The sequence below is a fragment of the Copadichromis virginalis genome, linkage group LG7 (genome assembly GCF_057382275.1).
Source record: "Copadichromis virginalis isolate Kocher_CV1m ecotype Utaka linkage group LG7, C_Virginalis_male_GT1.1, whole genome shotgun sequence".
Taxonomy (NCBI): domain Eukaryota; kingdom Metazoa; phylum Chordata; class Actinopteri; order Cichliformes; family Cichlidae; genus Copadichromis; species Copadichromis virginalis.
This window is the reverse complement of record NC_140624.1, coordinates 65,213,825-65,230,635: the sequence shown is the minus strand read 5'-3', so window position 1 is coordinate 65,230,635 and position 16,811 is coordinate 65,213,825. Positions and strand designations below refer to the sequence as shown.

Genomic DNA, 16,811 nt, shown 5'->3' with positions numbered 1-16,811 from the left:
TTAAACATGTAACATAAAGCAATTTAACAGGCACACAAAATTCTGTTTTTCAGTAGGAAAATTTCTCAGCAAGTCTTTCACCCAAAATCAAACTGCTCAACCTGAGCTGTGCCACTGATGTACTGTACTCATTTCTAACCCTATCCATCCTGGTCGCTCCTAATGGAAATCTTATCATTTTTATCTGTTCGTCCCACCATACATCATAGCAGGTTTGACCGTCATCTCGTAAACCTTCCTTTTCACTCTTGCTGCCATCCTTCTGTCACAAATCCCCCCTGATACTTGTCTCCACCTGCCTACACTTTCTTCTTCACGTCTCGTGTGGACTGTGCACTGCTTTGGATGGTTGATACTCAACTATGTTCACTGCCTCTGCTCCTTGCAGCTTCACTGCTACACACCTGTATTCTGTCTTGCATTCATCTACCTCCATTTCTCCTGGCTCTCTTCCACCTGCTCCCTACTCCCACTATGAAGAACAATGTCATCTGCGAACATCATAGTCAGCAGAAATGTCTGCCTGGCCTCCTCTGTCAGTCTGTCGTTAACATTATAAACAAAAAGGGGGTCAGAACAGATCCCTAATACACCCCAACTTTAACAGTAGTGTGTTTATTAGATATAATTCAGATGGATTTTAATTCCAAATTTTTTGCTTTATGTTTACTAAGGGTGAAAGTGAAGTTTTCTTTTTTAGCTTTTATTTTGACATCCCTTGCCCGGAAGTACACCCTGTTCGTGCACGTTCGCTTCACCAAAACATCATCGAGCAGCAAACAAACGGCTGCGAAGCTACGATGTTTTCTGTTTTCACCAACCGGAGAGACAAAAAGGACGGAAGAAAACGGTGCGGGTGTGCCTCAGCGTGACCGACATCTTAGCAGCGAGTAGCCAAAAGGAGACCTGTGCGAGTGTTTTCTTCCCGGGGCTGCCGCCGGAGAGCTGTGCCTCGACAAGGCTGGGCGGGGTGATGTTTAGGTTCCGGTATAAAGGCAGCGACAAAATGGGAACCAGACGAGATGTGAAGCCGGCAGCCCGCGCTGTGCTCTTATCTCGGAGACTAGAATGAGAAGTTGGTCGCCCGGGTGTGAAAGGGCGGCGGTATAACCGTCTGGGGAGGCCACTGGCGGGGGAGAAGCGTGTCGCTGCCGCGTCCCTCCGCCCCTCATCCGCCAGTACCATGAGGACGATCTTTACATTCTGCTGTCTTTTCCTTATTACCGGCGGATCGGACCGGGCGTGGGCCACCGGAAACCTCACTGTCGATGGCAGCAACAGGACCAACGCGACGGCCGACAGCAGCAGCAGGTATATCACAATCGGGGACGGGTCATTGCAGGAGTTCGAGTTCCCTGAATACACCAACGGCGTGATTGTAATCTCCAGCCGATACCGGAGCGCCGCGGCCGCCAGGACCGGCCGCCAGAGCTTAAAGCAGACTCTGAGAGTTCACTCCTTGGAACCAGAGGTGCTCTCGATAATCAACGTGACGGACGGCGGCCACGGAGGACAGGCTCAGAGCTACATCATCAACATCCGCTCTGGGCTGCCGGGCAGGGCTCAGCTGCAGATCCAGCTGCTGGACCTGGACCAGGGCTCGGTGCCGGTTCTGATTGAGGAGAGGACAGATTACTGCATCAAAGTGGAGCCCAGTGAGGATGACCCGGCCACCCGGCTCATCCAGTCGGGTGGTCTGTCCCATTTCTCTGAGAACCCCGTTCTTTTTGCCTTGCTGCCCCTCATCTTTGTCAACAAGTGTGCCTTTGGGTGCAAGGTGGAGGTGGAGGTGCTGCGGGGCCTGCTGAAGAGCCCCATGCCGTTGCTCCTAGGCGCACTGGGTCAGTTCCTGGTGATGCCTTTATATGCCTACTGTGTGTCCCAGTTGGCCTCACTGCCCAAGGCACTCGCTCTGGGGTTGGTCATCACCTGTTCTGCCCCAGGTGGAGGGGGAGGATACCTGTACAGCCTGCTGCTCGGAGGCGACGTCACCCTAGCCATCTCCATGACGCTGGTCTCCACAGTGGTGGCGGCGGCAGCCATGCCTTTGTCGTCAGCCCTGTACGGTTGGCTTCTGGGTGTCCATGCTGCCCTGCACGTGCCCTTTGTGAAGATCTTGGGCACCTTGCTGTTCATCGCTATCCCCATCTCACTGGGCATGCTGGTGAAGCTGCGGCTGCCTGCCCTCACTCGCGTCCTGCTGGCGCTCATCCAACCCTTCAGCTTCGTGCTCATTGTGGGCGGCATCTTCATGGCCTACCAAATGGGAGCGTCCATCCTGGCTAACGTCCAGCCCCAAATCGTGGTCGTTGGGATTACGGTGCCTTTGCTGGGCCTGGTGGTCGGGGCTGTCCTGGCCAAGCTGGCGGGCCTTTCTCCGCCACAGAGGAAGACGGTCAGCATCGAGGTGGGCGTCCAGAACAGTCTGCTGGCTCTCGCGGTCATGCAGCTGTCTTTCCGGCGACTGGAGGCAGACTTTGCGTCGCAGGCGCCCTTCATCGTGGCCCTCAGCAGCACCTCGGAGATGCTGCTCATCGTGCTGGGATACGTCACCCAGCGGAGGCTGTGCGGCTCGGCCGTCCCCAGGAGCGACGCCTGATTGTAGCTGCAGTTTTGCTCTTAACGTTTTTTGAAGAATGAACCGTTTGAATCCTGTGGAAAGCTGGTGTCCCTCTGTCTCAGCCTCAAGACGCCCAACAATCACCAACCCAACATCACTGTTGTTGTACACAGGACAGTGAATGGACTTTTTATGGGACTTTTGTTGTCGTTTTGGTATTTTTTTTCATGAAAACCAAAGGCCTTTTACCCCTTTTTGTGTTTATTTTCCAGTACGTACTTTTTCAGATAAGATTATACTGTGAGGTAAATGTAAATATTCTTAAGAAGACAAATCCCTATTAAAAGAAAAGATATTTTTCTACCAGATTACTTTTTTTTTTTTTTTTTTTTTTTTTTTTGTGATCAAAAAGCAAAGACTGATATTTGTATCATGTTTACAAGCGGTCCATGTGTCTTAGCCTGTGGAGGGGGACGTTTTGTGGGGTGGGGTTAAAGTGGAAACTTTTGTGACTCAAACAGGAACATGGTGAAATTATTTTGAAAGTATTTGCCTCTGATTGTGTGTCCGGGATCTTTAAATCCATGTACTTGAATATTTGCAAGGAGAAATTCAGAAAAAGTCAATAAAAAAAAAAAATTCTTGTTAAAGCAGAACTTGGCTTGTTGAGTGTGTGTGTGTATGCATGCATGTGAGCATGTGCCAGAGAAAACCTACCAAACAGGTCAGTGCCCTCTGAGGCCCAACAGGCTGTTTGTTGAAGTTAACGGAAGCCAGGCTGCTTTCACACAGTCACGACCTTTATAAATGTTTGGTTTCGCTTTGACGTGAAGATGGTGAAACTGACTGTTGAGTGTTTTAATACTGAAACTTTCGTTTTTGCCTCTTTCAAATTGTGTAATCAACCACACAGTTAGTGAGGGGCTTTCTTTGGGCTAAGCCATTCATATGTAATTAGGACAAAGTGTGGTACATCGATGTGCTTAGAGGAAGCAAATATATTTGAAACCACTGAACAGTTCACCAGATGGCTCCAGTAGCACCTTGGTGTTAGTGCACCAGGATTTCACAGGCACTGTAACTCACCTTCAAGCACATATGAGTGATATTCTTCATATAAGTGCAACTGTGACAGTAAGATTTTTACTTTTGCAAACAGTGTTTACTTATATTCAGTTTGATTGCTACAGTGGGGTCAACAGGGTTTAGTTTGTCTTGCTTTTAGTGTTAAGACAATTTAATCATCTACTATAATAAGAGATTGATCAAATCGAGGAATCGGTGACCGTGTTACATTATCTAAAAACATCAAGTTTTAAGTTTATGAGGTCCCAGCTGTGCCAAAATTCACATTCACTCCATGTCGACTGCATAAGCGACCAAACATTTGTCTGTATTTCACCTTTGATGAAACGGCTTCGACAAATATACCGTCGTGCTATGATTTTGGTTTCCTAAAAAAGTATTTGTGTGTGTCAATCCATCATGTTACACTTCCTCTAATTTCCCCGTGTTGTTTGTCCAGTGAAGTTCCACATAGCCAGGCTTTCTTTGTCACAGCTGAAGCGAACCGAAGCTGAAAAGACGACACGCGTTTGCCACGTCTGTACATAATTTTGACACAATTGCAACATCATATAAAAAGCTTTAGTGTTTACCCTACGGGTGGCTGTCTCTGAAAAACGTGCTGCTGGGAGGTTTTCCAAATGATTGTGTTTTTTTAGTGCTTGAAGCATAACACGCCTCACTTGGGCTGATGATAAAAGTGTAAAAAAAGGAAACAAAACCAGTTTTCTGAACTGTCGTAGTGTTACAGGTGAGCTTGGATTTTTTTGTGTGTGACTTCCCGAAACCTCAAAAAACTCACTCTGGCTGACTGAAGTATTGAATGCAAGCTCGAAATTCAGAGTTTGCACAGCACCACAGAAACTCCCCTTCCTGCAGCTCTCTTGCAAAACATGCAAGTTTAGATGTGCATTTCCTGTTTACAGCACCAGGCTTTTATGTGCCTTCATTAGGAAACTCTCTGGGAGTGATTTGTGGTGGAAAAACAAAGGCCTGGCCTGCTGCAGATTTCAGAGAGCTCTCAGGAGGGAGGTGCAGCTGTAAAACTGCCAGACCTCTGCTTCAACTTGCAGAGGAGCACGAGGCCAAGAGATCCACGTTTCTTACAGAACAACCACCAAAAGAAGAAGAAGAGAAACATGGGATGTCTGAGTCACGACTGCTTTTTTCTTCCCTCTAATATTAAAACATGTGTCGTTTAGCCAGCAGAGGCCAAATGTGACCCAGATAAGTGTAAATGCAATAATGCGGTCAATGAAAATGAACCTTTGTCACAATATAAGCTTCTTTGACTGTTACGCATTCAGAGAATGGAGAGGGGGGTTTGCCTTTAACTGATTTGTAAACATTCATAAATTCTTTTTTAAAAGTAATATTTGTTTTGAAAAATATTAAATTAAAAGTATATAAGGAAATAATAATTATTAATATAATTAAATATTTAATGTGTTTTTATTTATTTTTATTATTTAATTGATTTATATTTTTACTTTTGTATTGCTTTTGAGTAACATCAATAAAACTTTTACCACTACTACGACTAATAATAATACGTAGGAGAAGAATTAGTTTTTTAAAAATAGGCTACCTGATTAATAATAGTAAATTTTATTTCTGTAGAACAATTAGCAAAAATTGCTGCATGTATAGTAGCACAAGGATAATTTCATTTTATTAAAATTAATAAATTAAATCTCATTTCAAGAACAGTTTAATTTAATTATTACTGAACTGAATAATAATTCATACCTTATAATTAATTAATATAATTTGTCAGCTCTAAAGGACTGATTATCTTAACTGTAGTTGCGTGCACAACTGCATTTTGAGACAAAAAGCAAATACTAAATACGTAATAGAACTGCAAATAAATCTAGTAAAAAGTAAAGTATTGTTTCCTGAAATGTTTTAGTGTAAAGGTGTTATAGTACTGGATTACTTCAGTAAAGTACAAGTATGCCAAAAAGTGTTAATTTACTTCTCACTTAGCTTAACATGTGAGCCAAAAAGCAAAACCGGGAAAAAATACAATGTAAGTACATTAAAATGCAGGTAATCCTGACACGGGAACACACAGCGTCATGTTACTAAGATGATAACAAAACCAAGTGGATCAGGTCAACAGATTTATTTACAAATAGAGTGATTTCAGCAGTTTACCAAGTTTGTATATGTAACACTTTTACTCTGATGCAGGCAGGTAAATATACAAAAGTACTGGCAGTAAGTAAGTGCAGGTTAAAGCAACAAATGTTTTTCCAAGAGCATGAAGTTACCACAAACAGGTGAAATAAACTGACAAAAGTGAAGAAGAAAAAACACGTTTCTGCACTGCAGGAGAGCTGGAATGATGTTAGACAGGTATTTAACGAGATCACAGGTGCAGCAGGTGACCACACCTCCACAGTATTCAGAGAGAGATAGCATCAAATATGTATGTCACAATCATCTGTGACAGATGTGGTGTTTTTGTGGTGTGTTGTCACCTTTGTTTCAAATTGATAAGAGTAACTGATTCTCAGAGCTGAGGGGACTGGGCAGCATAAGGTGTTAGGACATTTGATTAGGAATTTGAAATATAAAGTGGAACTATAGCATGAAGTGATCTGAAAATAATGAGTATAATGTTTAACTGGATTCTGTAGCAAATGGGCTGGAGTGATGCATTTCCTGCGCTGAGTGTGGACAGGAAACGGCTGCGTCATTCAGGCCTGTACACAATGAATTGCAATAATCTAATGAGGAGCAAATGAGGGTGTGGATACGTGTTCAGTTGTATTATTCTGAAGCATTGATCGTACACTGGTAGTATTTCTAATCTGTATAAAGCAGGACTGCACGAGATCTGACATGCTGGTTGAAACTGAGATGGTGATAGGAAATAATGCTCAGATTTCTAGCTAACTCATTTGTGTTGGGTATCTAAAGGGAATCTGGATTTGTGTTTTTCTAAAAAAATGCAGCTGGCAATAATTAACATAACAATATCAGGACGCTTGTAATGTGCATAAAACAGGTCAAAAGACTGAGCCTGGTAGGACCCCACACGAGGTCATGAGGGCAGCTGATGAGGTAAGTGATCACTCTGATAAGTAGGAGCAGCAAATAGAGCTTCTGTGCTCAGAGCTGGATCTCTTTGCCTGAAATGGCAATTTTAGGGATATCTATTCTTGATACAGATCATAGGTAGGAAGTTTTAGCTCACAGGGATATTGATACATATGCTGAAACTTTGAGCATGCTTAACATGGGTATCTAATATCGACAGAAAATAATAAAAATCAGAATAGGTTGATTCTAAGGTGAGCTTTAGGTGTGTGGTATATTAAGGTCAGCTTCGGGTCAGGAAAGCTTTAGGTTCAGGTTAGGATTTAGCTGTGACTGACAGGCCTAGTGCTGCGTGTGTGTTTGTGCCCTGAGGTATCAGTTGGGGCTGTTCTTAAGGAGGCTGACAGGTGATGACGCTCAGTCTTGCTGCCTTGCTGCTGCTGTTGCAGATAAACTCCTCTCTGAACATCAGCACTACTGTTTATATTCCTATCCTGCACATTAGCGCCACAATGGGAAGAGAGGGCTCTTAAAAATTCATGAGGAACCACTGCATTAAGTTTTCATGAGTTCCTTTCACCGGCTCCCATGGGATGGTTTTCCTGCTGCCTGCTCTGCAGCAATAAAACTGGGAAATCCAGAAAACACATGAGTGGCTGAGGGGAAAGGAAGTGAGGTAGATCTAAACCGAAGATGGAGCCTGCTGCTGTACAGTCATTGTTACAGCGCGATTTGGTAAGGTGTGGCACTCAGCAGGCCACTCCTGATGTGAGTGAAAATCATATTTGTTCAACTATTAACCCTGTGGAGTCTCTGCCATTTTAATCTTCCCCTTCCCTCTCGTGCCTCCCCCCCCCCCCCCCCCCCCTTGAACTAAATTGTGTTCTGTGTATTCAAAAATGTAACTGATGTCATGTTTATGGTTTATGGTATCTGTTTTTAGACCATAGTGTGAAAAATGTTCCAGAATAAAACTGTGTTGAGAATGAACTGGACCTCTCAGCTGTGTTTACAAAGTTAAAACGTTATAATGAAGTTATGACATGGCCTGCTGTGGGGTACAGGTCAACCTGTCAGTTTTAAAGTGACACTCGATTACAGGATTGAGACCATAGAGTCATTGGGTAAGTAAATACTGAGGTCACAGATCAAGGGTCATTCCCTGATACACTTCCAAATAATTAGAGCTCATTTTAAAGTAACAAGAGTTGCCCCCTGCTGGCCATTACAAAAACTTAAGCACTGGCTTCCCATTTTTAGACCTTGGCAGTAAATCAATTTTTTTATATACAGCCTATGAGAGAAACCAGGAAACATACACATTGGAGAAGCATGCCACCTTTGACTGATCTGGACAGGGACCGATCAGTCCCTACATCTAGCTGGTGTTGCCCAAAAGCAGGTTGCAGCATTATTTGGAGTGAGCCATGGTACCATCTCCAGAGTAAATGCCAAGTTCTTTATAAAGGGGGATCCCTGACAGGCCTCTCAAGAAGGCAACACCACAAGAAGACAGTTTCTTCGCCCTGTCAGCACTTAGGACCTGTAGGCTTCTTCGACATATTTACAATCGAGGTTTGCAGAACGATATGGCTGACCGCTCTACACCCAGACAATCCGGAAAGGACTGCATGCAGCCAGTCTCCAGCCTTACAGGGCTACTAGGATCCCACTGAACACTTGTGGGATCAGCTTGAACATGCTCTTTGTGGTAGAGTGACCAACACAACCGCATTGGTTGACTTGAGAAAAATGCTGGTTGAAAAAATGGGATGCACCCAATGGCAGTGTGTGAACAAGCAGGTGACCAGCAGGCTGTTCTAGCAGTGTATGGTTCTTCCACATGCCTCTGTGGTCCTTGTCTGTTAAATTAAGAACTTGTTAAATGACCTGTATGTATTGTTTGTTCAGACTTTAATCATCCAAATCAATAAACAATAACAAATAAAGATCAATAGCAGAATAAGGTGTTTGGGACTGGTAGAGAAGTTTTGGCAGAGTTTTTCATGGGCGCAACCTGCATACTCAACTCTGCTTCTCAACTCTGCTTCTCAACTCTGCTTCTCAACCCACAAATGCATTTTTCTTATTAATGTGGCACCACTGACGGGGAAATAAACAGGCTTTCCAACACCATAAGGTCAGTACAACAAAGAAATAACTGCTAAGCTTATATTGAACGGTATTGCAGTACCTTGGGAAATATTGAACATGTAACTCTCACAGTACACTGACAAAAATGCTGTATGAAAACAAAGATACTTACATTACAGTAACGCCTCTCCTTTTACGCTGTATGCCCTGATTATTGTAAATACCAGTCTGGTAATAGTATAACTGTAGAGCTTCATCAAGCATAAACATGCAAAAAGAGTTTTCTTTACTTAAGTCACATTTTTATGCTTTCAATAAATGAAATACTTTCAGTTTTTTTTTGTTTTTTTTTTTACCTCTTTAATTCATCATCCTGAAATAGAATAATTGTTTTATTCTGGAGAATTTTCTGTTTTAAAGTTCTCTGTGAAGAAGAAAAATGTAACACCTGACAGATCAGAATAGAATAGAATGGAATAGCCCTTTATTTTCATTCTACAAATACAATTAAAATGTGTATATGTATACTTTAAATGTGGAGTACTTTTACTCAAGTACAGCCTTTGAACATTTCTTCAAGTACTGAACTTCGCAGCTGAAATCTGGCAAAGAGGAAATGGAGGAAAAGTCAATGCTTTGTGACATGTTGTATTCACTTCACTTCTGCTGCTTTGTGCACGAGTGGATTAAACTCATTGGAAAAAAAATACAGAGTTTGTAACCATATCATTAGAAGGTGCAGGTGAAGTGAGATTTACAATGCACAGTCAGAAGTTATTGGAAAATAGCATCATAATAAGATTAAGCATTTCCCTTATTTTCTACCATATATACAGTTCCAGCAATGTATGTTCATATTAAACCTGGGTAAAGCTTCAAATAATGAGGTCAGTTTATGTGTAAGTGATAGTATAGCCTCAGATTGGCTGGATTTAGACAGCTTTTTAAAAAACTTGTGGCTCTGTCATGTCAGAGATAGCAGATATCCCACAGAAGAAGCTAGATAGCATCTAAATACTCAAGAACGCTCAGTGCTTCCAGGGGGGCTCCTGAGATCACCCAGAATAAATGATGCCTGAAAATGTAAAGTCTGTGGCAGTTTTTTAAACACAATTTTTATTGAAGACGTAGCGCCGCTTTACAAAACAAACAGTAATAGACAAGAAGGCGGGAGGTGGCCTTATGGAAAGAGAAGCTATAACAGCCTATTTCAGACAGAGAAAAAAGCTCAAGGACTGAACCAAGGACCAGTGGAAGGATTATTTTAAACCGCTCTAGTATATGCCAAGCGTTAATAGCCTGATGAAAACTTGTTAACATTTATGCAGAAGAACCCATAAAATTTAAAAATAGCATTCATAAAGAGTACAGAATAACAATACATTATTCTGACTATTACAGAATAATAATACAGATACTGTCATGAAATCAATATCCTTAGTATCCTTATTTTCTTATTATATTGTTTTATGTACTTTAATAATGAAGGCTTGTAGAGCAAGGCCACTTTTGACTCACAAACTAAGTGCTCAGCCAGACTAAAAAACAGGAAGTTTTAGTGCACAGGCATATTAATAGATAAGACACAGAAAAGAGGAACTTTCCATATAAGCAATGTTTGAAACTGTGTGTGACGTGTGTGACGTCTGAAGTACAGAAATAACACCATATAAGACACATGTTGAGCTAAAAATGTTAGAGCTCTTGCAACTGGCGTTTGAGCTGTGCAGGGGTCTCTCTCTTCCGGAAGATGATTGAATAAAAAGAAATATAGATGTTTTAACACACTATGAGTCGGTTTTCTCTGTTCTATCATGGGGACAAAAGAATCGGGGTTAATAATACAGAGCGCTATGATAAATTGGAGCCACTCCTGCATGGTAAACATCACGAGGCCAAGAAGCGAGAGCAATGACCTGCGCTCTGTGTCAATTATTTATTGTATTCTTATCCCACCACTAACAGCTCTCCTAAATGGCAAGAAAAGTTCCTTGCTTAGAGTTCTCCGTTGAAAGCTTTGGGCAAATAGTGATAATAGTAAATGGCAGTACTGCTGTGCTGTCTCTGATTGAAAACTTAAATGGAAAAGAAGGTTGCATGGCTATTTGAATGTTTGTGGTCATGATACATGGTAGCAGGCAGGTTTCAAGAGACCTGCCTGCTACCTTTAAAAGACCTTTAAAAACCCTTTTTGTTTAAAATTTAGGTTTTGTTTAATTTCCAACAGATGAAAATATCAGAGGGACAACTCAGGGTGAGCCATATGGAGAGGCAAGGTTTGGATGGTTTGGGAATGTGCAGAGGAGGGAGGGTGGTAAATATTAATTAATATTTTTTGTAATGAAAAAATATACCTCAAACGTTCTTTATGAAATGAGTGACTCTTTTGTACTGACTGTCATTTCTTTTTTATTCACAGCCTATAGAACATTTAAACAACAGAAGCAGACCCAAAGTGCTTTAGAGACAAGAACATTATCATTCCAGGTTTGCACCCCCGCCTCTAGAGGTCAAAAGTATTGATAATGGTATTTGTAATACTGGCCCTGTATTTACTTCGTATCAGATCTATACAATAATTTGTGGTATTGCACAGCACCAGTTCATGGATGTTGTGAACGAGGACATACAGGAGGGTGAAATTGAGGAGACACTGCTCCTCAGTGGAGACACCTATAGGAAGCAACTGAAAGAAAAAGACACAGTAATATGTACACAGTTCAACCTTTTGGTTTTCATATTATTTATATCTTTAAAAAATAATAATGATAAATAAAATAACGAAACAAAACCATTAAAATAAACGAAAAGACTAAAGAAATAAAGCAAACCTTTATGAACTCACTCCGGCATATTTTCTGTTTGGCCCACAGTTGGAGGGATCTGATTGGCTGCAGTCCGGGCCAATGAGAGAGAAGAGCGGCAGGCGCGTGAAACATGGAGGAAAGCTTGAACCAAAACAGAGATTTTGCCTACTGTAAAAGCTAAAAAATGCGATTTAAGACGATTTATTTTGCCCGCTATTACTGAGTGAAGGTTCTGTGAAGGCGTTTTGTGAGCGGACAGTGAGAGTGAAATGTCTCTGAGTGCTACGTGTGAGTCGGTGTCTCAGAAAAGGACTCTGTCGAGCCTCCTCGGTGAGTTTGACAGCTGCACCCACCGTCAACACTGAACACGAAGATAATAAAAACGTTCATTCATTTCATTCATTCATTTCATTTATTTATTCATTTTCAGGCACAACAAATACCTATATTGAACATAAAATACACAAAACAAAAAACAAAACTTGCCTGAAACGTTTTGAAACAAGCCTTTCGTGCAGTATTATTATTATTTTTTTTATTGTTGTCTTCCTAGCTGGTCGTGAGCTGAAGAGGCCTAAGCTGACAGATGCCCAGAGGCTGCAGGAGGCAGCGATCCAGCTGTTGGAGCAGCAGCAGAACATCTGCAGCCTGTTCAGAGAGGTCGGGGTGAGTGAGGGGAGAGAAGCTAAGCGCCTACACTGAGTCATTTCATTAAGATTTTATTTAGGCCATTCTGTAGACTGAACATGTAACAACGCACAATGTCACGACTGTCAGGAGTTTAAAAGAGAAACGATAACCTTCAACTTGGAAACACAAGCACAGAATGATTGCAGGAAGTGCATGAAATGCTTTTAGAGATAAAAAAAAAAGAAGCAGTATCACTCTGCACTATTTCGCAAATATCACATATATGTTTTTTCACACTTTTTGTAGCAATCTGAGACATGCAACCTGTCCTCTCATCAGGATGGAGAGAAGAATCAAGTGGCGTCCGAAGGTCTCTTATCCACCATCACTGGGTCACTGCTGGGTGAGACGAGCACTCTGAAATGCTCTCTGAGCTGTACGCCGCTTTTGTTAAATGTGTGGAAAGCTGCTGCTTTCTACAATTTCACTCTCCAAAACTGAAGCACTAACCTTTTTGGATGGCCTGTACACGACAATAAGCCATAATACCAGTCAGATAATTCATTTAAAAGTTCTCCGGTGAGCACCAACAGCATAAACATAATGAAGAGGTCTTATTCACTGACTCCAGGTATTACAGGTGATCCCAGGTTGTAGTGCTTAATATATTGTCTTGGCAAGCTGAAGGATGCTGGTTTGATTCCAGCTGGAGGCATAAATCCCCTCTGGGGTTGCGTCAGTTCAGTGTAAAAAACTGACAAATCAAACATGCATTTTCCTGCTGGGGTGACCCCTCGTGACACCTTACTAGGTAAAGTGTTTTTATTGCTCTAATACAACTATTGTCACTTTAATCAGTTATGTTTGTGTCTGCTGAAAGCAAAACATCTGAATTTTTCTTGATTATACTGTACTGTAGTGCACAGCTCTCATCAATGATGGGATTCAATGGCTGAAATAAGCTCATTGCTGCAGTTACCAGTGAATCTGTCTTGAAACATTTGCGCAAACAGATGAAGTGATGTGACGCACCCAAAATTTCTTTGTACATGTACAATGACTATAAAGGGCTATTCTATACCTCTATTCCACGGAAGGGCAAAAATGCCAAAATGCTTTTGCATGAAAGTGATTATTATGAATGGAATCTGTGGTCCTTCAGTTGTGTGAAAAAATATCAGAAATGTTGTTGTCTTCTTCAGATGTCTCTTTTTTGTTTTGTGCTTTCATATCCCTTAATGTGACTTGTGGAATTTGAGTGCCACCTAAAACCAACGTAATTGTGGCATAAAGTTAATGTTTTGTGTTCCACTGTGTGGATAGCGAGTGAGCTGAGGCGTCAAGCTGTGCAGCTGGGTGTCCCAGTGGCAGTGCTGTCGGTGAAGACGGTGTTGGAGAGACTGAAGGAGATCACAGAGGAAACCAGCGAAAGGGAGGAAGAGGAGACAAAGAGAGAGATGCTCACTTCCTCTCAGAGAGTGAGTAACTGCCAGAGCATCTGACCATCTAATGCACAGGTGTCGAACTCCAGGCCTTGAGGGCCGCTGTCCTGCTTGTTTTCCAACTAACCTGCCCTTGTAGCTTCTTATTGGCAAAGCACACCTGATCCAGGTAATCAGCAGCAGGTAGGGCAGGGATATCTCAAAAACAAGCACGAGGCTGGCCCTCAAGGAATGGAGTTTGACACCCCTGATCTAATGTGATTATGGTGGGGAAGCATCTGTTGCAGTGGTGGATTCATCTGTTAATAGCTGCCAAACTTTCATATCTACATGGTGATCTCCACGGTTTGCTCAAAAACAAGCAACAAAAAAGACAAATATTGTTGTATATGATGTCTGGAACTTTCTGGCTAAAGAAGCAACAGTCTGTTCCTTCTTGTTTTAAATTTTGAAATTTCTCTTTATCACGCCCAGTCCAGCTATCCCTTTTTCCCCGAATTAAGTCCGTTCCGGTCCTCCTTCCAGGTCCAGCTGTGTGTTCTGTTGGAATCCAGCAGAGAATTGCTGTCACAAGGAGCCATCTGCCCCAAACTGCTTTGGCAGGAGTACATGAGAGATCAGGTGTGTGTACACACAGGAGCTTGTATACTGTAAATAAGCAGCTGTCTGTGAAGGTTCTCAGTCATCCAGGTCATCGTAGTCAAAGGAGCTTGCAAAGAAAAGCGTCTGGACTTCTTTAAGTTGCTTGAAGACGTTTCACCTCTCATCCGAGAAGCTTCTTCAGTTCTAAGGTCAAATGGTGGAGAGTCCCAGATATAAACCTAGTGGGAGTTTCCCCCCACAGAGGGACAAAAGGACCCCCTGATGATCCTCTAATCGCCTGAGCCAAGGTGGAAAACTGGGCGTGGGTCCCAATCAGCCAGAGTTTCGGGTGAGCTCATTGTGAAACCTGGGCCCACCTTATCATGCGAATTCCTGAGGTCAGATGGCCCAGGATGTGAGTGGGCGTTAAGGCGTCTGGGAAGGGATCTCAAAACTGGATTATAGATGGCAGAGAGTTGGTGTCGTAAACCCCCGCCTCTGTTCAAAGATGGTCGCTCACAGTGGACATAGATGGCTTCTTTCACTCCTCTTTCAAACCATCTGTCCTCTCTGTCCAAAATGTGAACATTGGCATCCTCGAAAGAGTGTCCTTTATCCTTAAGATGCAGATGGACTGCTGAGTCTTGTCCTGTGGAGGTGGCTCTTCTGTGTTGTGCCATGCGCTTGTGAAGTGGCTGTTTGGTCTCTCCAATGTAGAGGTCTGGGCATTCCTCGCTGCACTGTACAGCATACACCACATTGTTAAGTTTGTGTTTTGGCGTTTTGTCTTTCGGGTGAACCAGTTTTTGTCTGAGCGTGTTGCTGGGTCTGAAATACACCGGGATGTCATGCTTGGAGAAAACTCTCCTGAGTTTCTCTGATACACCGGCTACATAGGGGATGACAATGTTGTTGCGTCTGTCCTTCTTATCCTCCCTCGCTGGTGTCTGATCTTCTTTTCTGTGCCTCTTTGCTGACTTTAAAAACGCCCATTTAGGATAGCCGCACGTTTTGAGTGCTTCCTTTACATGTGTGTGTTCCTTCTTTTTTCCTTCAGGCTTAGAGGGAACATGTTCTGCCCGATGGTGTAGGGTCCTAATTACTCCAAGTTTGTGTTCCAAAGGGTGATGGGAGTCAAAGAGGAGGTACTGGTCCGTGTGTGTGGGCTTCCGGTAAACTTCGATGTTGAGGTTGCCGTTCTCTTCAATGTGCACAGCGCAGTCCAGGAAAGGCAAACAGTTATCCTTTGTGTCTTCCCTGGTGAACTTGATGTTTTTATCCACAGCGTTAATGTGCGCAGTGAAGGATTCCACTTCTTGTGTCTTGATTTTGACCCAGGTGTCGTCCACATATCTGTACCAGTGGCTGGGTACTCTTCCTTTGAAAGAGCCAAGAGCCTTCCTTTCCACTTCCTCCATGTAAAGGTTGGCTACAATAGGTGACACGGGGGAGCCCATGGCACAGCCATGCTTTTGTCTGTAAAAGCCTTCGTTGTACTTGAAATATGTAGTGGTGAGGCAGAGGTCTAACAGTGTGCAGATCTGATCGGGTGTGAAGTTGGTCCTGTCCTCCAAGGAGCTGTCTTCTTGTAGTCGTTTTCTGACAGTCTCCACGGCCTCCGTGGTGGGTATGCAAGTGAAGAGAGAGACTACATCAAAGCAACTTAAAGAAGTCCAGACGCTTTTCTTTGCAAGCTCCTTTGACTAAATAAGCAGCTGTATCACCCATTGAGAAGATAGGTGTAGCTCTTTGAAACCACATACTCACAATCCCTGGACAGGTTGTGTGATCAAGGGACTCTGCAGCTTGATAAAGTCATATGACTTCTTTTTGAGCGGAGAGTTGCTGCCATCTATGCAGTCAGTCAGTCAGTCACACTTTGGACCCCTTAGGACCAACTGGGCATCATTTAAAAACACCACAGCTTACCTGTGTCTTGTAGTTGAACTTGTCCATCCCTTTATAACCACGGTGTACCCATCTTCTGACGGCTGCTTCCAGCAGGACAACACACCATGTCACAAAGCTCAAATGATCTCAAACTGGTTTTTTAAACATGTCAATGACTTCACTGTACTCAAATCGCTTCCAGAGTCACCGGATCTCCATTAGAGCACCTTTGGGATGTGTTGGAATGGGAGAATAAAATTAAAATGTCTGAGAAATGTTTCCAGCACATTGTTGAATTTGTGGCACAAAGAATTAAAGAAGTTCTGAGAGACAAAGGGGGTCTAACCCGATACGACCAAGGTGAACCTGAAAAAGAGTCGGGTGAGTGTAGTTTGAATGAAGCAGTGAGATAGTGAGAAAAGAGAAACGAAACTTTGACTTTGACACAGAACAACCGTCCTCATATGTTTAATTTATTTTGCTTTTCTAGACTTTGCCCAGCGTTGCTGGTGGAATATTAACCAACTTTCTGTTGGACTCAAAAAAAGAATCAATATTTGGATCCATCCCTTTCTGCTTTCTGGGTCCAAGCCACAGTAGTTTATTTAGCTGTATCTCTGTATCAGAAAGTTAAAAAACAAGTTGGAGAGTTACATGAAACTTGGTGGAGAGGCCTCTGTGGAGAAGCTCTGT

The 16,811-nt window shown here is 42.7% G+C and overlaps 2 protein-coding genes across 3 annotated transcripts in view; both read left to right on the top strand.

The window, feature by feature from the left end:
* The first annotated feature begins 727 nt into the window (after positions 1-727).
* On the top strand, positions 728-3,216 carry slc10a3 (solute carrier family 10 member 3). The gene has a single exon (XM_085464775.1). It carries the CDS (start codon positions 1,184-1,186, stop codon positions 2,597-2,599), a length of 1,416 nt encoding a protein of 471 aa, XP_085320901.1. The 5' UTR covers positions 728-1,183; the 3' UTR covers positions 2,600-3,216.
* Positions 3,217-11,675: 8,459 nt separating this feature from the next.
* The window catches only part of fanca (FA complementation group A), a 28,653-nt gene continuing 23,517 nt past the window's right edge, over positions 11,676-16,811 (top strand). For both annotated transcript variants that reach the window (XM_085464773.1, XM_085464772.1), the window contains exons 1-5: positions 11,676-11,904; positions 12,128-12,240; positions 12,511-12,607; positions 13,528-13,682; positions 14,172-14,267. In XM_085464773.1, the coding sequence (XP_085320899.1) occupies positions 11,844-11,904; positions 12,128-12,240; positions 12,511-12,607; positions 13,528-13,682; positions 14,172-14,267 (522 nt within the window). In that variant the 5' untranslated portion in view covers positions 11,676-11,843. The remainder of the gene's footprint in view (positions 11,905-12,127; positions 12,241-12,510; positions 12,608-13,527; positions 13,683-14,171; positions 14,268-16,811) is intronic.

What these genes read in the sequence shown, in the direction of transcription:
- slc10a3 (XM_085464775.1), top strand. Translation starts at nt 1,184, where the DNA reads ATGAGGACGATCTTTACATTCTGCTGTCTTTTCCTTATTACCGGCGGA.